General features: G+C 35.7%; 1 protein-coding gene across 2 annotated transcripts in view; it reads left to right on the top strand.

The window, feature by feature from the left end:
- NCAPG (non-SMC condensin I complex subunit G) overlaps positions 1–26,664 on the top strand; it is a 32,757-nt gene that overhangs the window by 3,420 nt on the left and 2,673 nt on the right. Inside the window, exons 4-19 of one of the 2 annotated variants that reach the window (XM_008017793.3) lie at positions 630–775; positions 1,047–1,131; positions 3,050–3,242; positions 3,727–3,876; positions 8,728–8,868; positions 9,398–9,521; positions 10,716–10,805; positions 11,128–11,307; positions 14,321–14,431; positions 16,974–17,093; positions 20,066–20,290; positions 22,954–23,135; positions 23,446–23,620; positions 25,488–25,649; positions 25,886–26,024; positions 26,416–26,502. In XM_008017793.3, the coding sequence (XP_008015984.3) occupies positions 630–775; positions 1,047–1,131; positions 3,050–3,242; positions 3,727–3,876; positions 8,728–8,868; positions 9,398–9,521; positions 10,716–10,805; positions 11,128–11,307; positions 14,321–14,431; positions 16,974–17,093; positions 20,066–20,290; positions 22,954–23,135; positions 23,446–23,620; positions 25,488–25,649; positions 25,886–26,024; positions 26,416–26,502 (2,310 nt within the window). The remainder of the gene's footprint in view (positions 1–629; positions 776–1,046; positions 1,132–3,049; positions 3,243–3,726; positions 3,877–8,727; positions 8,869–9,397; positions 9,522–10,715; positions 10,806–11,127; positions 11,308–14,320; positions 14,432–16,973; positions 17,094–20,065; positions 20,291–22,953; positions 23,136–23,445; positions 23,621–25,487; positions 25,650–25,885; positions 26,025–26,415; positions 26,503–26,664) is intronic. The other variant, XM_073012498.1, reaches the window with a different exon arrangement.

Here is a 26,664-nt window from a genome sequence, read left to right as displayed (position 1 = left end):
ATACTGAGGAGTAGCACAGACATAATCTTTATGATTAATTTACCATGACTGTTCGGGCTATTTGCTTTCACTTTTGGCCTTAGAGCCAGTCCGTTGACTAATTCCCCCTTGTGTCTTTAGAAGGGAAGTTGGTGACCTGTGCAGCAGTGACTCAGGCCTGTAATCTCAGCACTTTGGCTCCAACCTGGGCAACATAGCGAGAAGGAAGTTGGTGGGAAAAAAACTTAATGTGTAAGGCTAAAAAAAGGACATTATTTCTATTATAGATGGGTTCTCACTCAGGCCGGATAGAAGAGGTGTGACCTCAAACTCCTGGGCTTAAGTGATCCTTCCACCTCAGCCCCTTAAGTAACTGGAATCGCCACTACTATGCCTAGCTAATTTTTTATTTCAAAATTATTTTGTAGAGACAGGGGTCTTGCTATATTGCCCAGGCTGGTCTTGAACTCTTGGCTTCAAGCTCTTCACCTACCTTGGCCTCCCAAGTGCTGGTTATAGGCGTTAGCCATCGTGCCCAGCCTATCTTTATCATATTAAAGGCATTTTAAAATATCAAAATGTGTGTTATTTTATGACTATAGTTAAATAAATAATTTCTTCAGTACCAAAATGTATTGCTTTATTTTTAGCATATGCTACTTTGATTGAAAATGATTCAAATCCAGAAGTTAGACGGGCAGTGTTATCATGTATTGCACCATCAGCAAAGACTTTGCCAAAAATTGTAGGGCGCACCAAGGATGTGAAAGAGGCTGTCAGAAAGCTGGCTTATCAGGTAAATAAGTTCAGTGTTTTGTGTTGGCATATTCTTAAGGGACAAGAAGCCATTTTTTTAAAGTGCCTTTGAAAAATACTTGGCATGTAATAATTTCTTCAATTGAGGTTTTATGGAGAACACAGGTGATTTAGGTAGAATCTTACTGTATTAAGTGTGTTACCAGGTATTAATGTTGGAGATCCTGGGTAATTTTCTAAGATGGTGATGTTCTTATGAAATCTGTAAATTGTGTTGAGGTTAATGACCATCTTTATAAATTATTTTTAAGGTTTTAGCTGAAAAGGTTCATATGAGAGCTATGTCCATTGCTCAGAGAGTAATGCTCCTTCAACAAGGTCTTAATGACAGATCAGGTAAGATAAACAACTTTATATATACAAAACTTTAGTAGATTTTGAAGTTAGACTTAACAAGGTTTAGGAAAAAAGTGTCAAATCAGGTCAAGTAAGCCTGCCAGTCCCATGAACCTGGTGAAATTTATGTTGATGTATTATATAGAAAACATAGGGCTAAAGATCTTGATATGTATATATTTTTGAGACGGAGTCTCGCTCTATCACTCAGACGAGTGCAATGGCTCCATCTTGGCTCACTGCAATGTCTGCCTTCTGGTTTCAAGTGGTTCTCCTGCCTCAGCCTCCTGAGCAGGTGGGATTACAGGTGCACATCACCATGCCTGGTTAATTTTTATATTTTTGTAGAGACGGGGTTTCACCATGTTGGCCAGTCTGGTCTTGAACTCCTGACCTCAAGTGATCCACCTGCTTTGGCCTCCCAAAGTGTTGGGATTACAGGCGTGAGCCACCGCATCCAGCCAAGATCTTGGTATTTTGAAGGAGCAGAGCTTATTTCTTTCACCCTTTCTGTGTTTTACAGATGGAGAAACAATACTTAAGTCTGTAGAGCTAATTCATGTTAGAAGTAGGAAAAGATCTGTTTGCCCTCTCTTCCTTAAAAAAAAAATGCTGTTCCTTATGTGTATACCTTGGTATGAATGTGTTCTGTGTATCAGAAACAACAATTAGGAATGGTCAGACCAGTATAATTTTCCTTTTTTTTTTTTTTTCTGTTAGAGTAGCATTCCCCAACATTTTTGGCACCAAGGATCGATTTCATGGAAGACAGTTTTTCCACAGAGTGGGGACTGGATGGTTTCCAGATGAAACTGTTCCACCTCAAATCATCAGGCATTACTTAGATTCTCATAAGGAGCGCGCACCCTGGATACCTCGTGTGCGCAGTTCATAATAGAGTTCCTGCACCTAAGAGAATCTAATGCGTCTGCTGATCTGACAGTAGGAAGAGCTCAGGCGGTAATGCTCATTAGACCACGGCTTACCTCCTGCTGTGCGGCCCGGTTCCTAACAGGCCACAGACTGGTACTAGTCCATGGTCCAGGGGTTGGGGAGCCTAAGACAATCTGCTTATAAGAATGATATTTTTTGAAATTTTTAACTCCCATGAGAAGGCCAAGATGGCTCTATTGTGCTAGAGTGAGAAAACCGACTTGAGTTTGAAAGCATTGTCAGAGAATTAATTACTAGGATGACCTTAAAAGCTAAGACTAAGGTTCATTCGGTGATGTATGCTTGTATAGTTCACTACTACAAATAGCAATTGTATAATAGATGAAATCAGATAACAAGTGAAATAATAGCTATTACATATTCTGGGCTAACACCTGAAGCTCATTGAACCCAGGGGAGAAGGAATGTAAAGATATTTGTGTAGGCTGTGGTATTTCGTGCTGAGCCTTTTCCATTTTTATTTGTAAGTGGCCATCACAGTGACTTTTGCAGTATCACGGTACTTCTTTTTTTTTTTTTTTTCCTTTAATATGCTTAGTTGGCTGGGCGCTGTGGCTCACACTTGTAATCCCAGCACTTTGGGAGGCCAAGGCAAGTGGATCACGAGGTCAAGATATTAAGACCATTCCAGCCAACATGGTGAAAGAAAAATTAGCTGGGCGTGGTGGTGCACGCCTATAGTCTCAGCTACTCGGGAGGCTGAGGCAGGAGAATCGCTTGAACCCAGTAGGTGGAAGTTGCAGTGAACCGAGATGGTGCCACTGCACTCCAGCCTGGTGACAGAGCGAGACTCTGTCTCAAAAAAAAAAAAAAAAAAAAAATATATATATATCTCCTTAGTTGTGCCTCTTAACCTCTACTATTTCTATTGTAAATATTGACTTTGTTAATTAAAATAGACAAAATACAAGAGATGGAAGCTAGAGGGAGCCTTTGTTCACCTATGTTTCAAATAACTCAATAGATGCTGTGAAACAAGCTATGCAGAAGCATCTTCTCCAAGGCTGGTTACGGTTCTCTGAAGGAAATATCTTACAGTTGCTTCATCGGTTGGATGTAGAAAATTCTTCTGAAGTGGCAGTCTCTGTTCTCAATGCCTTGTTTTCAATGACTCCTCTCAGTGAACTGGTGGGACTTTGTAAAAACAATGATAGCAGGTACATAAAGGATTCATTCTTTGAAATGTAATACTGAATAACTTATGCAATTAATTTGTTTTTTTCATCCCCATAGCTTAAGATTATATTAATACCTTTAATCTTACCTCTCTCTTGTTTTCTTTTAGTCTGATGAATATCTTTTTTCCCTTCCTTTTGCCCCTCCTGGTGTTAAGAACTTGTTGCTTTATCATAGACTATCTACTTTAGCTAAGTGTTTTCCCCCCTTCAGTTTCTTACTTTGATTTTTGAATTACCCTACCATGAGAAAATCCAGCAACATGCACCCCTAGTATGTGTTTGCTTATTTGGTTCTTTTTTGTTCTAAGTTTCTTCATTCCTTTTTGTGTGGATACATTAATGACTAATTAAAAGGATAGTGTAGAAGTTTTAAAGCAAATCTTCTTATTCCCATTTTTGTACTATTCCATTTTTAATGATAAAAAGATCATGCTTTCTCTTACACTCTTTCTTTTAAATGAAGGAAATTGATTCCAGTGGAAACATTAACTCCTGAAATTGCTTTGTATTGGTGTGCCCTTTGTGAATATTTGAAATCAAAAGGAGATGAAGGTGAAGAATTTTTAGAGCAGATTTTGCCAGAGCCTGTAGTATATGCAGACTATTTACTGAGGTAAATTTTTTTTCTTTTAGTTTGGAAAGTGATTGTGTTGCTGCATGTGTCAACCTTCTGGCTTCCTTCCTCAAAGTCATGCTTAATTGTGAATAGGTTAAAAATCCGTTTTTTGTACATGCAGGGGTAGTTATATACATTGAGTCTTTTTAAATATCTTGTGCTGGTCTGTATACTGAAAGAGCAAGTCACTATGTTTAGGATCATTTCTTCAAAACTGTTAAGATATAAGTATGACCATTTCTGCATAAAGTTGATAATGATGATATATTATTTCTGAAATTGGTTGGCACATTTTCTGTTAAGTGTCAGATAATAAATATCTTAGAGTCCTGTGGGCCATACCGTCTGTCACAATGACTCAACTCTGCCATGGTATTGTAAAAGCAGCCAAAGACAATGTAAATAACTGTTTTTCAAGAAAACTTTTAATGACTTTTATGGCCACTAAATAGTTGAACTTTAATATTCGTGTGTTAGCAAAATAAGAAATTTAAAAAAATGATCAGTTAAAAATTTAAGATATTCTTAGCTTGCAAGCTATATAACAGGTAGTAGTCTGGATTTGATACACAGACCATTGTTTTCCAGTTCACAGCGTGGATCTTTGTGGCCAGTTTTATTTATTCAAAACTTACTATCTGGCTTCATGTTTTAAAGTTTTTTCAAAAACAATTTGGATTATCATAATTATACCTATTAAGAAATTATTTGGATTACTTTATTTCACTTTAAAATTATATAAGAAAAATATGAATGCATTCTTGTCAAAATTCAAATACAGAGGTATATAGAATAAAAATGTGGAATCCCCCTTTTATTTCCTACTTCCTCAATCCCATTGATTAGCAACTAAGTGTAGATTCTAGCAACCCTTAGAATTAGCAACTAAACAATATAGGGTATATATTCAAACCTCTTTCTCTGCATTTATATGCATTTTTTGAATACAGGTTTCTTTAAAAATATAACACTGTATGTATACTGTTTTTTTTTTCAACTCATACCTGAGATCATTATATATTGGTGCATATATAATGTAATAGATGCTGTTACAGTCTTAACAGCATATCATTCCATAGTATGGTGGTAACATTTAATTTATTCCTCTGTTGATGGACATTTAGGATGTTTTCATTTTTCCCTGATAAAAGCAAAAGTATGTTAAACTTCCTTTACATTTTTGGGTACCTTTGGGGGTTAATTCCAAGAAATAAGTTGCTACACCAAAGGATAATATATGTATATTTTGATAGATATTGGTATGTAGGTTTTTAACTCTAACTTTATGCTTTTTTTTTTTTTTTTTTTTGAGACAGAGTCTTGCTCTGTTGCCAGGCTAGAGTGCAGTAGTGCGATCTCGGCTCACTGCATCCTCCGCTTCCCGGGTTCAAGCGATTCTCTTGCCTCAGCCTCCTGAGTAGCTGGGACTACAGGCACGTGCCACCATGCCCAGCTAATTTTTGTAATTTTAGTAGAGATAGTGTTTCACCATGTTGGCCAGGATGGTCTTGATCTCTTGACCTCGTGATCTGCCTGCCATGGCCTCCCAAAGTGCTGGGATTACAGGCGTGAGCCACAGTGCCCAGCCTGATGTATTTTTTTTAAAAAAGCTTCCATATAATATTAATTATGGGCCTGAATTATCTGTATGAAATAACACTTCTCTGCTTTTGTTTAAAATGATCTCACATAGATGTTAGGCAGCAAAGCTGTACATGCCTCTAGATTTAGGATATCTAGGATAAATCTAGGATAAGTATCTCAAATATGAACCAATAGGGAAACTATAGCTCAAGCCCATATTAACATCATGAAGAACCTGTGTGAATCTAATGAGCGTTTTAATGTTAATTATTTCAGACTTTGACGTTTAATTAGGGAATTCATTATAATGCTGTTTGGGCCATGTTGAAATGTTTCCAAAAGGAATGAGTTTGTGGCAAAGTTTAATAATATGTATTAATATAAAAGAAGTTTATAGGAGGTAGTGAAAATACAAGAAAATATGAGGAAATATTAAATATTTAAATGGCATAAAGCGGGAGGAGTTTTCCTCAAGGAACAGCATCAGAAGGTGACTTGTTAAGAGTTTGTTCCTCCCTTCTGAAAGGTCAAGGATTAACATTTCCTTTGTCACTCAGTCTTTGAGTTTTGAAGTAAGGAACTTTAACCTCATTGGCTTATTTTCTTCACCTTTAAAGAGGAAAACTTTCAGCCAGGTGCGGTGGCTCACACCTGTAATCCCAGCACTTTGGGAGGCCGAGGCAGGCGGATCATGAGGTCAGGAGATCGAGACCATCCTGGCCAACATAGTGAAACCCCGTCTCTCCTAAAAATACAAAAAAATTAGCTGGGCATGGTGGCGGGCGCCTGTATTCCCAGCTACCTGGGAGGCTGAGGCAGGAGAATGGCATGAACCCGGAAGGCAGAACTTGCAGTGAGCTGAGATAGCGCCACTGCACTCCAGTCTGGGCGACAGAGTGGGACTCTGTCTCAAAAAAAAAAGAGGAAAACTTTCAGAAATTTATTTTAGTGATTGTTGAAAGAATACCTGAAAAATAGAATGACTGTCTTTTTGGAGCAATATGACTAGATGGGATTAGTATACTTGAGTACAGAAACAAAATTAAATTGACAAATTGTTTCCTGATAATCTCAGGAATATACTTTCAGACATATTGTATGTTTTAGACAGTAGATTCAACGACTGAGAACTCTGATGTGAAACAATTTAGGTTAACCGAGGTGCTCACTTAAAGAGCAAACAAGGACGTGAGGATTATCAAATTAGAGTAAGTAAAAAGGACAACAATAAAATTTGTTGAAAGCTGTCTTAAGTATAAATTCTTAGACTTTAAAATACTTTCTTGAGTGGTCTCTTCATTATAATACATATCTTTACAAATGGTTAAGAGAAGATGTCATGGTAACTAAAATTGGTGGGTCAGTTTTAAGTTGTATTTATGCAGTTGGGGATTTTTAATCTATAAATTAAACAACTGTTTGAATTTACTTAAAAAAATACTCTCGGCCAAGATGCTATGCATTTTGCTAAAGCTGGGCTGGAGAAGTGGGGAGAGATCCAAAGATGAGTATAAATGAAGGTTTTCTTTTAGCCTGTCAGAAAAGAGTAACTCTACTGATTGGTTGATTTTGATAGTTATCAGTTGTGTAGTTTTCCTTAGTTTCCTACTAGAACCCAAAGGGTGGCTGATGTCTTGAAAGTCCTAATCTTGTGGCCAGAAATTTATGAGCTTTTATTTACTCTTGGTCATCACCTTGTAATACATGAGAATATACTCATTCATTATACAATATACCACAATTTCTGTAACTTGATTTTTGTTCACTTTTTTTTTTGGAGACGTAGTCTTGCTTTGTTGCCCAGGCTGGAGTGCAGTAGCGTGATCTTGGCTCACTGCAGCCTCTGCCTCCCAGGTTCAAGCAATTCTTCTGTCTCAGCCTCCTGAGTAGCTGGGATTACAGGTGCCCACCACCACATTCGGCTAATTTTTGTATTTTTAGTAGAGATGGGGTTTCACCATGTTGGTTAGGCTCTTTTTGAACTGACGTCAAGTGATCCGCCTGCCTTGGCCTCCCAAAGTGTTGGGATTACAGGTGTGAGCCACTGTGCCCGGTGACGTTTTTTAAATGACATTTTTGATCAGGATTGTTTTTCATGTTACTTCCATCTTAAAGGCACTTCAGTAAGCTTAAACTCTTAGTTCTACTTTTAAGTAGCTTTTTTTATTCCACACAAAAAGCAGAGGCTACTGAATATACAGCCCTCTTGGTGAGGATTGTAAAGGGCTTTAGTTTGGGTGGTGATGTCTGTAGTAAGAATAAAAGGGTGAAATAAAAGGTAGCTGATGGTGGTGGGATATACAGAGATTAGTAGGGTTCCTAAGAAAGGATAATAAACATTTGTGAAATTGTTTATATTTTTCTGATTTTTTCAAAAAAGTTAATTGTGTTCATGGATTACTTGTGTAATTATTGTTACAATTGTTTAAAATAAAAGAATAATTAGGCATGATGAAGATTAGATCTTTTTTTTTTTTTTTTTTGAGATGGTGTCTTGCTCTGTCACCCAGGCTAGAGTGTAGTGGAGTGATCCTGGCTCACTGCAACCTCTGCCTCCTGGGTTCAAGCAATCCTCCTGCCTCAGCCTCCCGAGTAGCTGGGATTATAGGTGCCTACCACCATTCCCAGCTAATTTTTTTGTATTTTTAGTAGAGAATGGGGTTTCATCATCTTGGCCAGGCTGTTCTCGAACTCCTGACCTTGTGATGCACCTGCCTCGGCCTCCCAAAGTGTTGGGATTACAGGTGTGAGCCACTGTGCCTGGCTGAAGATTAGATCTTTATGACTAATTGGATTTTTGGGCAGGGGATTCAGAACTTGATAGATACTTCTTGACTTATACTGGGGCTACATCATAAGTCAAATGAGTTTAATTCTCAGATAAACTCATCCTAAAGTTGAAAAATTGTAAGTTGGACCATATGTAATTGGGGACCATCTATAATTGGGAGAATGCTAGTGACATTGAAATAATTAGTTATCAGTTAGACATAAATATATACCTTTTGAAAATTTCCCATAGAAAATTTGAGTCACTATTGAAAATACATTTTCCAAATTCTTTTGATTCATCTATAAGTTTGTTTGCAAAAGTTAATGACGGTGGCATAGAATTGAGTTTGTAGACCAAATTACATGGTATAGACATGTATGTATTTAGACTAACATGACCTGAAAATGCCCCTTTTCTGACCTAATGGTGGGAATCAACTCTTGTTTGATGTTTCTTAACAGATTCTACTTTATTAATTCTGCTTGTTTTAGTTATATGCAGAGCATTCCAGTTGTTAATGAAGAACACAGAGGTGATTTTTCCTATATTGGAAATTTGATGACAAAAGAATTCATAGGTCAACAATTGATTCTAATTATTAAGTCTTTGGATACCAATGAAGAAGGAGGAAGGTATGTTTAAATGTTAACTCTCATTCTAATTTGCCCTTCTAATTTGTTATAGTGAAATATAGTCCTTTTACAATATAACTAAACATATTTACCCTAGCTCTCTAAAGTAGTATAAAAAGTTTTCTTTTCCCTTTTGCCTTCTATGTATTTCCATATATACACATACATTTATATTTCTAGTTCAATTTCTTCAGAATAAATCAATGAAATTGCAGTTTTTGGTTAAAAGTTTCTGTTTAGATTTATTAAGGCTAGTAGCATTTTCTAAAAGGTTTAATCATTTCTGGCATTTTGTCATTTTATCCTGTTGATTTATTAAAAATCATAGGGTGTTTTATAAAAAATTTTTGTGTGTGGAATGAGAATATTTGACCTAAAGTCTGTACATACAGAGTTTTGTACCTATTATAGTGATAAACCTAAGTGAAAGAACTGAAACAAACATAATTAAGTCTGCAGAGTAGGTGAATGTTAGAGATAAAACATGTTTCGTCATAATGATATTTAAATTAGTTCTTTTTGACTGCAGAAAAAAACTGCTGGCTGTTTTACAGGAGATTCTTATTTTACCCACAATCCCAGTATCCCTGGTTTCTTGTCTTGTTGAAAGACTACTCCACATCATTATAGATGATAATAAGAGAACACAAATTGTAAGTAATTTTCCTCATTGTTGATAAAGAGGTTTTGGTCAATGACATTGAATACTGTCTTATTTTCTCTTTAGAACGTTTTGTTTTGTCTTTGTTTTGTTTTAGTTTTGTCTCTTTAATGAGTTTTAAAATTTCTTAAAACCAATTATCTATCTCTTACATACACAGAATGTTTTTAAAAATCACCTTCTTCCTCTTAGTGTACCTGTTGTTGAATCACTTTGAAATGGAGCAGGTTTGGTAGGAAGTTACAAGTGGGGTATGGTTTTGTCCATGAGGCACTGGGTGCTAGTGTTTTTGAGAGCTTACTCAAATTATACATACTTGGGTTTAGAATCTCCTCTGACACTTTCTGGCTTTGTGGCCTTGGACAAGTTATTCTGCCTTTTTACGTGTCTGCAAATAAGAATAGCAATGAAATCTACCTTTCATTGTTCAATGAGGTATTGTTCATAAAAGTATTGTTCTATATTGCTTGATAAATACAGAAATAATTGTTTACTATAATGCTATTTCAGTGTTATTTTTTTCTGGCATAGCCAAAAAAGACAGATCTGTATCATTTATTTCGTAAAAATCATATAATTTCAGTTGCAGGTTAATTCACAGGTCATCTCTTCCATCCTCTCCTTATATATACACCCCTTCTACAACATACTTAGTTGTTATTCAGCATCTGCTTAAATACTTTTATTTGGGAGGCAGCCTTTTCCTGATCAACCAGTTCCAATATACAAGCGGTTCTGAAAGGAAAGTCTTTCCTTATGCTGTTATTATTTATGCATTGTTTACCCAAAGGAAGAATAAAAGGATATTCCATTTTTCTGTGTTTAAATCCTACAGAGCTGAACAAGACAAGGGTTGAGGATTTCAGGCAGAGAATTTATTAGTGTCTCATCTTAAGCACCATAATTCATTTTTCTTTTTTTCAAACATTATATGAGGGATAATTTACTTTCAGTGTCTGTGTGCCTATTTACTTTCCATTCAAATAATTTCATTTTGTAGTCAGATGTATTTTTTTTTTCTAAAATTGTCTAGCAAACAGAGTATGTGCTATTTCTATCTGTATATTTTTGCTCTATTATTCAATATATGATGGATACTACTTGGAGTTTTATATAGAATTTTGATACTATTTGCTGATATATCAAACATATATTAAAGCATGTACTCTGAATCTTAACTTATCAGGTTACAGAAATTATCTCAGAGATTCGGGCGCCCATTGTTACTGTTGGTGTTAATGATGATCCAGCTGATGTGAGAAAGAAAGAACTCAAGGTAAGTCTCTTTTAAATGAAAGAAGTGCTTGAGTGTAATGTAGTTGTACAAATCTATTCTTTCCTTTTGCTGTGCAGTTCTGAAATGTTTCTCACATAGTCAAACTATTGTTTAATTGTTAAACTATAAGAATATTTAAAATGTTACCACATATGTCAGTCTCAGATATGCAGATCTCTGTGTCAGGAAAATTATGAGTTTGCATATGCCTGACTCATTAAATTCTGGGCAGTTGAGATATTAAATAATGCGCCTGAATTGCTACAGATACTCATAGTAACAGTTTTTGTTCAATGTTGAAACAATTTATATCTTCCCTTAGATGGCTGAAATAAAAGTTAAGCTTATTGAAGCCAAAGAAGCTTTGGAAAATTGCATTACCTTACAGGATTTTAATCGGGCATCAGAATTAAAAGAAGAAATAAAAGCATTAGAAGATGCCAGAATAAACCTTTTGAAAGAGACAGAGCAACTTGAAATTAAAGAAGTCCACATAGAGAAGGTACAGGTAACTTTTTTCATACTAAATCTCAGGTGTTATTAATCATCTCAACTAAATCTTATTTTCTCTAACTTCTAGAATTGCCAAAATATATTTACTTTGAGCACTTTATAACAGTGACATGAATTAAAATGAAAAAAGTTTTTCCCTGTTTCTATTTTTGGACTTTGGAAGGCCTTAATTAACTTTAATTATTGTAGGTAGGACTTTATTTGCTTCCTTGTCATGCTAATCTCTAGAATCTGAAGTATTTCTTACCAGGGAAGCTAGCTTTCCAGTGGTTCACATCTGAGTTTTCTGGTATTTTTGTCTTGAATGGTTTAAAAAAGGAAAATAGATCCATTTTTCTCTTACTTGTGGAAGATCCATGACCTTTCTTTTTTATTGCTAGCAAAATAATTTCTATGGTAACTGCATTTTTAAAAACTAAATTACTTTTGTGTTTTTAGAAAAAGCTAAGCAGCTTTGTTATTTTTGATGAAATACTAAACTTATATGTCTAGTAACATTTAAAGCTTGCTTTTCAGTAGTTTGTTTTTTAAAAAATTAGTTTGTTGGCCGGGCGCGGTGGCTCATGCCTGTAATCCCAGCACTTTGGGAGCCTGAGGCAGGCGGATCACAAGGTCAGGAGATCGAGACCATCCTGGCTAACACGGTGAAACCCCGTCTCTACTAAAAATACAAAAAATTAGCCAGGCGCGGTGGCGGGCGCCTGTGGTCCCAGCTACTCGGGAGGCCGAGGCAGGAGAATGGGGTGGGCCTGGGAGGCGGAGCTTGCAGTAAGCCGAGATCGCGCCACTGCGCTCCAGCCTGGGCGACAGAGCAAGACTCCCGTCTCAAAAAAAAAAAAATTAGTTTGTTAAAGTAGTCTCTTAAATGGATTATTTCTTTCCTCCCTAAAGAAATTTTTTGTTAATGGTATTGATACCGTTCTGTCTTATAACAAATGATAAATATGTAAACATAAGATAGGTATCAATTAATATTTGATATTAACTTTAATTTCTTTTGTGATCTTGCCTTTTTTAATGAACATCATTTTATTGTGATTTTGGGATGTGTTGATTAGAGTATTCTCATAAAAAGAATGCTAAATAGGAGACTCTATATAGGAGAGTTTCTGATATCTTTGGCTATAGACATCCCAACTCCAGCACCCACCTTTCCAGAGAGTATGCCTGAATTTTATTTTTATTACTGGTGGCTTTTATTTGACAAAGTCTGTGGGCCATTATAGGCTATTAAATTTGGAAAGTAAATTTAAAGCAAAAACTGAAAATATCATCTGAAAAATGACAAACTGTACCTCAAAATTCTAAAATTAGCAAAAGTAGTCTATCATGGTTAATATCATCTGTTTAACTTGACTCGCTTTGATCATTTATGTGTCTGTTTGTCCTTTTTGAGGGCTACAAATCTGTTAAAATGCAACTACAACAGAGCATAATGGATGCTATGGTCAGGGAAGTATAGAGGTTTTATGGAGAGGTATCTAATGCTGGTAGAGTATTGTTGGCTTCCCCAGAGGAAGACATGTTTTATCCTGAGATTAGAATAAAAATAACAATATAATCTAACAGTTAGAGGATACTTTTTCTGTCGTAGTCACAGCATCAATTACTTCACCAATGTGAATTCATTCTTTTCTTACTATAGGCCTCTGAGGTTGGTACTATTATTATCTTCATTTTACAAAGGGCAAGTAACTCGCCGAAAATCACACAGATAGTAAATGGTGGAGGCAGGATTTAAACCCAAGAAGTGGCTCTAGACTTGTGCTTGTGACTCACTCTGTGATGTCTCTCCTCAATGAATTATGGAGGGAATGTTGTAGACAGATGGAACAACATCTGTGATGGTCCAGAAGTTAAAGAATGCCTGTTGTGTTTTAAAACTTCAGGTCCATGTGACTAGAGAATTGACGGGGAGAGGCAGGAGAGAAGTCTGGGGAAAAATTAAGACCTAGGTCACGTAAGGCCTTGCGTAAGCAATACTAAAAATTTTGTATTCTAAGGATCATGGTGAACCACTAGTATTTTAAGTGGTTAGGTAAGTCTTATGTCTCAGATCACTGTTGTTTAGGAAATGGATTGGAGAGTAGTAAAAGCTTAGACAGGCATAATAGTTGGGAGACTTAGAGTAGGGTTGGGAGACTTACAGATGATGGTAGTCTGAACAAGATAATGACAGTGGATGTGGAAAGTAGTGATGAACTTCAGAGGTATTTAGAAATTAGTAACAGGGAGAAAAGGGAGTCAGGAATGTATCTTAGGTCTTTTGGTTTAGACAACTGGGTAGATGGTGATGACGGCATGAAGTTAGAGAACAAGGAAGAGGAGAGATTTGTGTAATGATGAGTTCCCTTTTGGACATGTTGAGTTTGAGGAGACTGGAACATCCGAGAAGAGATGCCTTTTAGCAGTTGTATATATGAATCTGAAACTTAGAAAATAGCTGGGCTAGCTCATAGATGATAAACGAGGTTGTCAGGTTTTTTTTTTTCTTTTGGAGATGATAATTAGGCAGGATGAAGATTAGACTTTTTTTTTTTTTTTTTTTTTTTTGAGGCAACCCTCTGTCGCCCAGGCTGGAGCACAGTGGCATGATCTCGGCTCACTGCAACCTCCGCCTCCTGTGTTCAAGCCATTCTCGTGCCTCAGCCTCCCAAGTAGCTGGGAGCACAGGTGTGCACCACCACACTAATTTTTGTGTTTTTAGTAGAGATGAAGTTTTGCCATGTTGACCAGGCTGGCCCCAAATTCCTGGCCTCAAGTGATCTACCCGCCATGGCCTCCCAAAGTGCCGGGATTACAGGCGTGAGCTGTTGCGCCTGGCTGAAGTTGTCAATTTTAAAATCCTGCCTCTACCATTTACTCTCTGTGTGATAGCTGTAAGATCACCTACAGAGTCTATATAGAGGGACAGTATGCCCTACACAAAGCCCTGAGAAAGCAAACATTTAAGGGATGGGGAGAAGATATTACTAATGCTGAATATTTTGTCTTCATTTTAGAATGATGCTGAAACATTGCAGAAATGTCTTATTTTATGCTATGAACTGTTGAAGCAGATGTCCATTTCAACAGGCTTAAGTGCAACCATGAATGGAATCATCGAATCTTTGGTATGTTGATGGCCTCTTGGGCTTTATTTTAGTCCACTCCTTTCTTATTTTATAAGTAATATGTTCTTTAGAAATCAAAATAATGAAAAGATTACTGTCTTAAATACCTAAGTATAAATGATAAATATATATATATAGCAGTTACTTCATATTGTGAGGATTAAATAAGATAATGCCTGTAAAGGACCTGATATAATTGAAAAAATGATTTTATACTGGAAAGAGATACAGAATATCTTCATTTTTTGAATAGTAAGAGAGGAGATACTGAAACATACCAGGAATATTTAAGTACTGGAATCGTGCTATGTAATGAGACTGAGACAATCATATTTTATGCCCTGAGAAAGGAATTTATTTATTATATTTAAAGGGCTTTTAAAATAACCCTTTGTAGGTAATTCCCATAGGGACACAAGTACTGTAAGACTCTAGAACATTACTTTCTGATAAGGAATATAGTGCAAAGCATATGTAACTTTACATGTTTTAGTAACCACATTAAATAAAAAAAGGATAATTTTAGTATGTTGAATATATCCAACTGTATTATTTGGATATATCCAATATATCCAAAATATTAATCATTTCATTATTTACTCACTAGTAAAACTGTTGCAATATTTTACATTCTGTTTTGCATACTAAGTCTTAGCACATCTTAAACTGGACTAGTCACATTTCAGGTGTTCAGTAGCCACATGAGGCTAATGGCCACAGTATTAGTGCACTGTTTTGTTGTTTTTGATAGTACTACTCATTCTAAGCAAATTCTGTATGTAACCAGGTTCTTACAGAAGTCTCTCAAAATTGTATTTACTTGGTACTAGTGAGAAATAGCCAATGAATATAATCTGAAGTCTAATTTCTTGGGTTGTCATGAGTTCCTGAATGTAGTAAAGAAAACCAGTTTTAATAGTTCAGAGCTTCTGGAGAAGTACTGTTTTGTACTCAACCATTAGAATTTAGCTTTATTTTTAGAAAAGCAGTTATCTTTAGTGAAAAGTGATGCTTAGTTTGTACTTGGGTATTTTATGTCTGGTCCTACAAAATTGAAGTAGTAAATATGAAGACTGTACATATGTGGGAAAGGATATACAGTGTTATGTGAAGAAGAAACACAAAATTGAATGGTCATAATGATTTTAAGTGTATAAAAATCCGTAGTTAAAGACTGAAAGAGATTAGTAGAGGAATATAAAAGATATTTGGATAAAAGTTATATTTTTATGAAGTTACTGTGTTTTAAATAAAAGATTTAATAAATTATTCATTGGGAAAATCCAAATTATTCATTGAGCAAATATTTACTGAACATCTGTTACATACTAAGTGCTGGGAATAAAGTATACATGGTATACAAAATAGATACAGATTGCCCATGTTGATCTGGTCAAGTGAGAGGAGCATCAATTAAGTAAAGAAATAAGTGAAAGTTTGTGCTATTAGTGCTTGCTATGAAGAAGAGCTATATGGCCATATGTGAACTTATAATAACAGGATTTGACCTATTCATGGAAGGTGACCCTGATCTGATATTTGAGTAGACATTATATGAAAAAGGAAGAGAAGACTGTTTAATATGGTAGCTGCCAGCCACACATGGCTTTTAAAAACTAGTCCAAAATGAGATATGCTGTAAGGATTAAAAACATGTTGGGGGTTGAGCGTGGTGGTTCACACCTGTAATCTTAGTACATTGGGAGGCCAAGGTGGGCGGATGGCTTGAGCTCAGGAGTTTGAGACCAGCCAGGGCAACATGGTGAAACCCCATCTCTACAAAAAAATAGAAAAATTAGGCAAATGTGGTGACTCGGGCCTGTGCTCTCAGCAACTTGGGAGACTGAAGTGGGAGGATCACTTGAGCCTAGGAGGCTAAGGTTGCAGTGAGCCGAGATTGTGCCACTGCACTCCAGCCTGGGTGACAGTGTGAGACCTTGTCTCATAAAAAAGAAAAGAAAAGAAAAAACCATGTTGGGTTTCAAAGACTAGTACAAAGAGCAGAAGGTAACTTATCTTGTTAATAGCATTTACATTGATTAAATACTACAGATACAATATTTTGGTGATATTGAGTTAATAAATATATTAAAACTAGTTTTACTTTTTTTTTTTTTTAAATGTGGCTACTAGAAAATTTAACATGACATGGGTGGTTCCCATTTGTGGCTTCTATTGTATTTCTGTTGGATAGCATTGAATCCAAACCAGACTAGTTGAACAAACTGAGCAAGAGGTAGCATGGTATAAGAAGATTGGAAAATAAACTACACAATAGGGAATAGTATATATCATGTTAAGGGGTGTTTTATCTTGTTCTGTGAGCATTGGGAAGCCGTTGAGTCCCTTTTAGCAGGTGGAGGGGAGGTATCTCATGATCAGACCCTATTTCAGGAAGGTCACTCTGGCTTTATTGTTCTGTTTTAGCAATTTAATACTTACCTTTTCTTTAAAAGTGAAAAATGACATATTTGAGGTAATAGACAATAGGGAAATGAAGTAGATCTATGAAATTATATGGAAAATTTCTGATTCATTTTAGATTCTTCCTGGAATAATAAGTGTTCATCCTGTTGTAAGAAACCTGGCTGTTTTATGCTTGGGATGCTGTGGACTACAGAATCAGGATTTTGCAAGTAAACACTTCGTATTACTATTGCAGGTAGGATTTATCTTGTGATAAATCTCAATTGTATTTGCTGAAATACTCTGTGGTGATAATGCTAATACTCTGAATTTATCTATTCTGGTGCTTATTGATGATTATTATTATTATGGATAATCTTTGGAGATGCAATACTTTTATCTTTTATTTTCTTATTAAAATGTGTTTGTAGAAAAAAGATGAAACGCCAATTATTTAAGATATGCTTTTAATTATTCACATAGCAAATACTTATGGAGTGCATATTATATGCCAGCAACTGTTCTAGACTTAGAAAAATAAAGTAGGTAGGTAGTGAATAAAACAAGATAAAATGTGTTGTCTTAATGGAGCTTACATTCTAGAAGGGGAAACACACAGTGAAAAATATGTATACAATGTATCAGATAGAGAAAAATAAAGCAGAGAAGGGGGCTAAGCAGTGGGAAGGAGGAGAGGGAACTGTTTGGTTGAGAAAGACCTCACTAATAAGTTGACATTTGAGCAAATACCAGAAGGAAGCACAAGAGTGAACCACCTGGTTATCTGGATTTCCAAGGAGAGGCAAGAACAAGGGAAGAGGCCCTGGGGTGTAGGACTTTGGGTGTGTTCAAGGAACAAGAGAACATATGGCTAGGAAAGATTGAGCAAAGGGAAGAATAATAGGAAAGGGTTTGCTGGCAGCACGATGTCCATGTCTTCTGGAACCTTATAGACTGTAAAGACGTCAGCTTTCACTATAAATGAGATGGAAAGGAATTGGAGAGCTTTGAGTAGGGGATTGTTATGATCTGACTGGGCATAAAGTGGTGTAGACCAGGGAGGGGTTGGCAAACCTTTTGTGTATAGGGCCAGAGAGTGAATATTTTTAGATTTTTGCAGGCCATATGGTCTGTCTGAACTACTCAGCTCTGCTTTTGTAGTGTGAAGACAGCTGTAGATAATACATGAATGAATTAGTATGGCTGTAGTCCAGTAAAACTTTATGGACACTGAAATTTGAATTTCATATAATTTTCACATGTAATAAATTTTTTTTTAACCAGTTGAAAATGCAAAACTTCCTAACTTGCAGGCTATGCAAAAACAGGTGGTTGAATGGATTTGAGCTGTTTGCAGATCCTTAGTATTAAATAGGGGTAGAAGCATGGAAGCAGGGATACTACTAATAAGGAGGGTATTTGATAATCTAGGAAAGCGAAGGTGATGGTTTGGATGAGGGTTGTGGTTGTTGAGGTTGTGAGCAGGATGGTAATCTAAGTTTGAAAATTTAAGTCTAGGATTTGCTAATGAATCTGATGTGGTATGTGACAGAAAGGTAGAGGATAATTTAAAGATTTGCCCCAGAATAACTGGATGGATGAAGTTGACTTTTCCTATGATGGGGAATGCAGAGGAGCAGGTTTTATGGCAGATAGGATGAAATAAGGAGTTCAGTATTGGGCATGATAAGTTTACAGTTTTAAGTTACAACTGAATATATTGAATAGGCATTTATATGTGAGTTTGGGGTATAGGGGAGAGGTCTAAGATGGTGAAATGGAAGTCTTTATTCTTTTGATAGTATCTGATAGTATGCAATGCTTAGAGATAGGATGTTGCCTGAGGAATGAGTATAGATTAAATGAGTGTAGGGTCAACTTTGTAGGACCCTAAGCCTCAGATAAAAGCAGGGGAGATGAAGAGGAGCCAGTAGTGGCTAAGGTGAATTGGACAATAGAAGAGGAATGGTGTGATTTCCTGGAAAGCAAGTGAAGGTAATATTTTAAAGATGATAGAATGACCCAGCTGTCCAGTGTTGCTTCATAATGGACCATTCTGGATTCCTAATGGACCATTTCTGGCAATCAGGAAGTGTTCTTGAAATTTCTTTGAAAGTTTTGAAAAATTGAGCCATTTTTCTTAATTCATTATTTACAGGTGATTTTTATTTGTTTTAAAAGCCAAGTTACAGAGCCAAGTTATTTTACCAATTACCTAAATTTAATTACACTAAAGAATATAGTAAACTGGCACACGCCTGTAATCCCACCACTTTGGGTGGCTGAGGCGGGTGGATCATGAGGTCAGGAATTCGAGACCAGCTTGACCAATGTGGTGAAACCCCCATCTCTACTAAAAATACAAAAATTAGCTGGGCGTGGTGGTGCATGCCTGTAATCCCAGCTACTTAGGAGGCTGAGGCAGGAGAATTGCTTGAACCCGGGAGGCGGAGGTTGCAGTGAGCCGAGATCGCGCCACTGCACTCCAGCCTGGGCAATAGGGTGAGACTCCGTCTCAAAAAAAAAAAAATATATATATATATATATATAAAAAATATATATATATATTTATAATATAAATACTGAGCTCTGTATTTTTTTCATGGCTTTGAAATTTGGTAGGCATTTTTAAACTTAAGATAGACTCATACAAAGTGCTGTGTTTCGTGGTTTACCTCTTTTCATGAAGGAGTCCATTTGAAAACTGAATTTACTATTAATGAATTCTAAATTCATTGAGCTAATGAGAGAAAAATGAAACTTGATAACCTGGAAGAATACTGTTCTAATGAATGCCTTTCATTGCTTAGAATATGTTTTTCTCTTGACAGATGGGCTAGAACACTTTCAACATAATTGAACAGTTTTTCTGGATCTTAAAAGAATAAAATCATAGTTGAGGGCATTGTTGATTCTTTTTTAAATAAAAGGAACAAATAATATAATTCAGCCTGACTCCAATTCCAGAAATTTTTATTGACTGTGAAGATTAACTTTTTGTTAAAGTATATAGCTCTCAAATGTTACGGTTCAAATAAGTAAAAATAATGTGTTTTTTTTTTTAATTGAAATTTTAACTGTATTTTTGAAAAGTGATGTTTTCTTTAGACTTGACACTGTCATTGAAATTTGACTAAGAAAAAAATAAGATACATATTAATTTTATGTAAACAGAATTAAAACGCTTTACTGAATTTACTTTTTTTGGTGGGGAATATCTTGATTTAGGTTTTGCAAATTGATGATGTCACAATAAAAATAAGTGCTTTAAAGGCAATCTTTGACCAACTGATGATGTTTGGGATTGAACCATTTAAAACTAAAAAAATCAAAACACTTCATTGTGAAGGTACAGAAATAAACAGTGATGATGAGCAAGAATCAAAAGAAGTTGAAGAGACTGCTACAGCTAAGAATGTTCTGAAACTCCTGTCTGATTTCTTAGATAGTGAGGTAAGAAATAATCCAGTCCTGTGATTATGAAATGTCATTTTCAGCATGTATTTGTTTATGTTTTTTTTTTTTAATTTATTATACTTTAAGTCCTGTGATACATGTACAGAACATGCAGATTTGTTACATAGGTATACATGTGCCATGGTGGTTTGCTGCACCTATCAGCCCATCTACATTCGGTATTTCTCCTAGTGCTATCCCTCCCCTAACCCCCTATCCCCTGACAGGTCCCAGTGTGTGATGTTCCCCTCCCCTCTGCTCTTTATATCTTATTTTTCCTACTGGATTTTAAATTTGGATAGACATTTTTTATTTTACTTTTTTAATATCTTAATTAAATCCTCACTTTCACTATCATACCTAATTTCTCACTATCAAATTGTATGTGCAAAGAAATGAAGTATAAACAAAAATGAAGTGATGATTATTAGTGGGGGTTGTTATTTTTTATTTCTTTACGTTGTATTTGTGATATAGAGACTTCTAAGATTTATCCCCAAGAGTTTTAAGAAATAGTTTAGAATAATTTTATATTAGGTGGATAGAAGATGTAAGATAGGGTATGGGATTAGATCTCTTTTAAGTACTCTTGAACTACTATTTTTATAGCACACATGTAAACCAACTGATTAAAAATTTTTTATACTGATTGTAGTTTTTCATTGAGGTGGAAGTGATATAACAAAACTTAACAATTTTTTTTTTTTTTGAGATAGAACCTTGCTCTGTCATCAGGCTGGAGTGCAGTGGTGTGATCATAGTTCACTGCCCCCTCACCTGCTGGGTTCAAGGAATCCTCCTGAATAGCTGGAACTATAGGCATGTGCCACCATGCCCGCTGATTTTTAAATTTTTTGTAGAGACAGGGTCTCGCTCTGTTGCCCAGGATGGTCTTGAACTCCTGGCCTCAAGCGATCCTCCTGCCTTAGCCTCCCAGAATGCTGGGATTGTAAGTGTGAGCCTTCGTGCCTGGCCCAAACTAACACTGTTAATGTGAATAATTCATTGGCATTTAGTACATTCAAGATGAAAGGCAATTCAAAATGAAAGGCAACTACCACCTCTATCATCTAATTTAAAACCTTTTAATCATCCCAAAATGAATACTCATTAAGCAGTTGCTCCTCATTCCCACTTCTGCCAGCCCTGACAGCAACCAATCTGCAGTCTGTTTCTATGGATTTAACTATTCTGGATATTTTGTATAAATGGAATCACACAATATGTGACCTCTGTTTGGCTTTTTAAACTTAGCATAACATTTTCGAGATTCATCCACATGGTATCTTGCTTGTATCAGTACTTCATTCCTTTTTGTAGCTGAATACTCCATTTTATGTATATATGGTGATTTGTTTATACATTCATCCATTGAAGGACAGTTGGGATGTTTCTGCCTTTTGGCTATTGTGAATAGTGCTGCTTACTATGAATATGGTGTGAATGTGTATTTATTTGAGTACCTGTTTCAATTCTTTTGGGTATCTGTATACCTAGGAATTGGGTTGCCGAGTCATTTAACTTTTGGAGAACTTGACAAAGTTGTTTTCCACAGTGACTGAACCATTTTAAATTTCCACCTGCAGTGTAGAAGGTTTGCCATTTCTCCATATCCTTGTTGACACTTAGGTTCCATTTTAAAAAAATTATAGCTATCCTAGTATATATGAAGTGCTACTTCATTGTGGTTTTGATTTGCATTTCCTTAATGACTAGTGTTGTTGAGTATCTTTTCATCTGCTTCTTGGCCATTTGTATATTTTGATTGGATAAATGTCTGTTCAAGTCCTTTGCCCATTTTTAATTTGGGTTGGTTGTCTTTATAGAGTTCTTTATGTAGTTGGGTGGTAGATCTTATCAGGTGTAATTTGTAACTTTTATTCTATAGGTTGTCTTTTTACTTTCTTGTTAATATACTTAGATGTATTAAACATTTTTAATTTTGGAGATACACTCATTTTTTTCTTTCGTTGCTTCTGCTTTTGGTGTCCTATCTAAGAATCCATTCTAAGTACAAGTCATGAAGATTTATCCCTGTTTTCTTTTGAGAATTTTCTGGCTTTAGCTTTTATATTTAGGCTGTTGATGCATTTTCAGTTAATATTTGTATATGGTCTAAGGTCTAGCTTCATTGTTTTGCCTGTGTACATCCAGTTTTCTTTTCCTTTGTCTTCTCTAGACTTGTTTTGTTTACTCTTTCTAGGAATGCCTTCTGCTTCAACATCTTCTGTTCACAGTCTATCCATTATTCAGACAAATTGCCACTCCTGCCTATGGAGCTTTTGCTTATAGATAGGCACCACCCTCTAATATCAGGGGCCAGGGTTTTCTATGTCAGAAATGCTAAGCATTTAAATATATGTTTTGCTTTTTATTTTCCAACAGTTTTAAAAGGCCTTTGGTTCTTCTAAAAAATTTTAAGATAATTGAATTTTTCATGGCTAGACTAAGTATTTATCTAGTCTCCTAGTCTTTTAGATTTGTCTAACATTGTTAGTCTAGCTGTGAAGAAACAGTCTTTTTATGTGCCTTTAAAGAATTGGTAATAACTTGAATGGTTTTTGGATGGTTCATGTAAAAATACTGTAGGACAGGCTACATTGAGAAGCTTAAAAAGGAGATACAAATAAATTTCTTCTAATGAATGTCATTTTTGTTAGGTATCTGAACTTAGGACTGGAGCTGCGGAAGGACTAGCCAAGCTGATGTTCTCTGGGCTTTTAGTCAGCAGCAGGATTCTTTCTCGTCTTATTTTGTTGTGGTACAATCCTGTGACTGAAGAGGATGTTCGACTTCGACATTGCCTCGGCGTGTTCTTCCCCATTTTTGCTTATGCAAGCAGGTATTGAGTCATACTGATAAATCAAAAATCTGACTTGACATCAAATTCAGGTCCCCCATGAATTATATCTATAATATTTTGTTGTTGATACTTTTTCTATCTTTAGTAGATAAATGATAAAATGACAAGAATGATACAGATTTTATCTGTCTGAATTTTTGGCTCTTTCCTAGGTGAAAATGCACTTTATCTTGATGAGTGAATTTCATATATAGTAGTTTTGAATTTCATACATAATAGTTTTTGGAGTCATGCTTTTCTCTCATCAAATAATGTTCTGTCAACATACTTTGAATTTGTTTCTCAACAGGACTAATCAGGAATGCTTTGAAGAAGCTTTTCTTCCAACCCTGCAAACACTGGCCAATGCCCCTGCATCTTCTCCTTTAGCTGAAATTGATATCACAAATGTTGCTGAGTTACTTGTAGATTTGACAAGACCAAGTGGATTAAATCCTCAGACCAAGACTTCCCAAGATTATCAGGTGAGTGATTTTGGTAACTGCACGCAGATCACTGTTTTAGTAAAATAATCTCTTTCAAAGATCCCTTGAAATACTGAGGAACTGCATTTTGGTCTTTAGACTTCTGTCTCAAGCATTTACCACAAAGCATGAAAAAACAAGACCTCGGGAAATGTGGAGAAATCATACAAAAACAGAAGTAATCAATCCTAACATTTTTGCTACTGAAAAGAAATTACTAAAAATTTACCACCCACACCATGCCCACTTAGTACTGACTGTTAATCTGAAATAATAACCTATATTATCTAGGACTCACTGAGTCTTCAAATGTTGTTACCTGCTATGCTTCTGGCACAAAGAAGGAGAATTCAAAGACTAGAATTCACTTCAAATTTTTTTGGCTTTTAATTCAAAGAAGATAAACCAACTGCACACTGACTCACAGACTGAACTTAAGCTGGGTTGTTTTAATCCTTTAATGGCATTTGGTCAAACTTGTTACTACTTTTGAAATTTAATGTATTAGTGATTTCAGAGGCTAACAGATTAAGTTGAAAGTGTTACTCTATTTGATATTTAGTGATAGGCTACTCTGTTCAAGTCCTATGTCTTATATTATTGGTAAGATAAGATTACAAAGGATATTAGGCAGAATTAGGTAAGGGTCAGTAATAGAGGTATTAAGCACTTTACGACTTGAGACAAAGGCAAGAGTCATGTGGTAGGAATGATGAGTACAGCGTTAGTTTTAACACTCATTGACCAAAATTCAGTTAGGCCTTGTTGGTATTTGGGGAGTGGTTTGGGTAGAGGAAGGATGTTTTAGTAAAGGTGATATATGTAGATGGTTATGCAAATGTTGGGGAACTGTAGAAAGATGACTTTGGCTAAGGATCCTGAATAGGACTGTTAGGGCAGAACATTGCGGGTAGATTATAGATTGCTTTAAAGGCCAATGTAGGGAATTTGGAGTTGGCCTTATTTCCAGCGGGTGATTATGCTGGGCTTATGATGAGAATGGGTTAATGTCATGAAGACCACTTAGAAAGATTAATTTGGTGGTCAGTGATGGTTATATGAGATGAACTGGTGAGTGGAAAGAAAATAATATTAAGAAAGCAGTTGAAAAATCTGTATAATTCGCTTGTAGAAAAAGTACTAGAAAGTAATAGTAGAAAGTAGAAAGAATAGAAATTGACCTAATAAAGAACTATGGGTACAAGAATCTAAAAGAAAGAGCTTGAGAGGCAAGGGAGATGGAGGAGTCCAGGCAAACTCTAAGTATGTGTAACAGCAGACTTCAAAGGAGCTGTTGCCATAGTGTAATTGGGGAGTACTCTCGTGATCAGCATCCTGGAAGAGTGAGGAAGGTAGACTGGGGCATGGCACTAAGTTCAACTACTGCTATGCAAGCAAAGACCCCAGCCAATCCCTTAGGGAGTTCCAGAACTGGGATGTTCCTTTGAGTTGTCCAGAATGGAGGCAAACTGAGACATTGTACCTGTGCATTGGCCAGTCATTGGATTTGGACAAATCTTTGGGAGAAGAGGTATGATCTTGGACAAGGCCCACCAAAGTCCACCTTCGTCAGCCTGGATCAGTACTGCATCTGGGAACTTTTACCCTCCAAAACATGCTGCAACTGGAGGATGAGTGCTTCTTTCCTAAAGGGAGTGGAACTGGGCCCTATATTACAGCATCCACTACAAGAAGTCAAGAAGGGGAGTTTATTTTGGGGGCAGAGGGGATGTTAAATTTGGTTTTAGACATTTTATATTTGGGATTATGACAAGACAATTAGTTGGAAATATTTGTTAGATGTGTAAGACTATATAATAATCATAATCATTTTCATTTTACAGAGAATTTTCTCTTAATTTTTTAGGCCTTAACAGTACATGACAATTTGGCTATGAAAATTTGCAATGAGATCTTAACAAGTCCATGCTCACCAGAAATTCGAGTCTATACAAAAGCCTTGAGTTCTTTAGAACTCAGTAGCCATCTTGCAAAAGATCTGCTGGTTCTATTGAATGAGATTCTGGAGGTAAAGTAGTTTCTAATTACTCTGAATTAGTTTGTGTTTATATTTATACATGTAGAATTTACATGGTTGTATTAGATTATACATATGTTAGCATATTACGACTTATTTGAAATATTTGCTTCATAAATTTCATATACTTTAGTGTTTTTAAACAACTTGATATGTATTGGTACTATTTTCAAAGAAGATTAGGGAATGTGGTGTTTACAAAATATTAATAATGTTTTCTTTTATAGCAAGTAAAAGATAGGACATGTCTGAGAGCTTTGGAGAAAATCAAGATTCAGTTAGAAAAAGGAAATAAAGAATTTGGTGATCAAGCTGAAGCAGCACAGGATGCCAGCTTGACTACAACTACTTTTCAAAACGAAAATGGTAATGACATACTGACCAGAATATTTATAAGATTCTGTGTTTTTCATCTTTACTGAGACATATTTTTTTCTACTCTAACATGTTTGGTTGGACATCAGAAATGAATGAAAATTTTTTTCTAATTAATCCTCTTGGGAAACAGCATTACTGATAAATGTTTATTCTACTTTTCAAGTGGTTTTTGACATGCATTTCTCAACATATGACCATCTTTTTAGGAGTATTGATTCTTTTCCAACATTCAAATTTTGGAAAGGGTGATTTATAACTTTTCACTAGCTGTTAGAAGGACTTTGTCATTTCAGTTTCATAAAAACTGGACTTAAAAAGACAATTTAAAATATTTCATGAGGCTATCTTATTTATATTGTTGTATTATTCCCTTTAATAGAAAAGAATAAAGAAGTATATATGACTCCTCTCAGAGGTGTAAAAGCAACCCAAGCATCAAAATCTACTCAGCTAAAGACTAACAGAGGTAGTGTATGGATTGACCATCTTTATGATAAAAGTTTTAAATTTTATCTTCCAATGAAAAATACTTGTTTTGCAAGTTTTCTTATCTTTGTTTCCTTAGGGATAAAGATTTTTTTTAAATGTCTTTGGTATCCTTTCTTTTTAATTCTTTCAGTGGATGTCA

The sequence above is a fragment of the Chlorocebus sabaeus genome, chromosome 27, assembly GCF_047675955.1.
Source record: "Chlorocebus sabaeus isolate Y175 chromosome 27, mChlSab1.0.hap1, whole genome shotgun sequence".
NCBI classification, from domain to species: domain Eukaryota; kingdom Metazoa; phylum Chordata; class Mammalia; order Primates; family Cercopithecidae; genus Chlorocebus; species Chlorocebus sabaeus.
The sequence above is the reverse complement of the archived record's forward strand: the minus strand, read 5'-3'. Positions and strand labels throughout refer to the sequence as shown.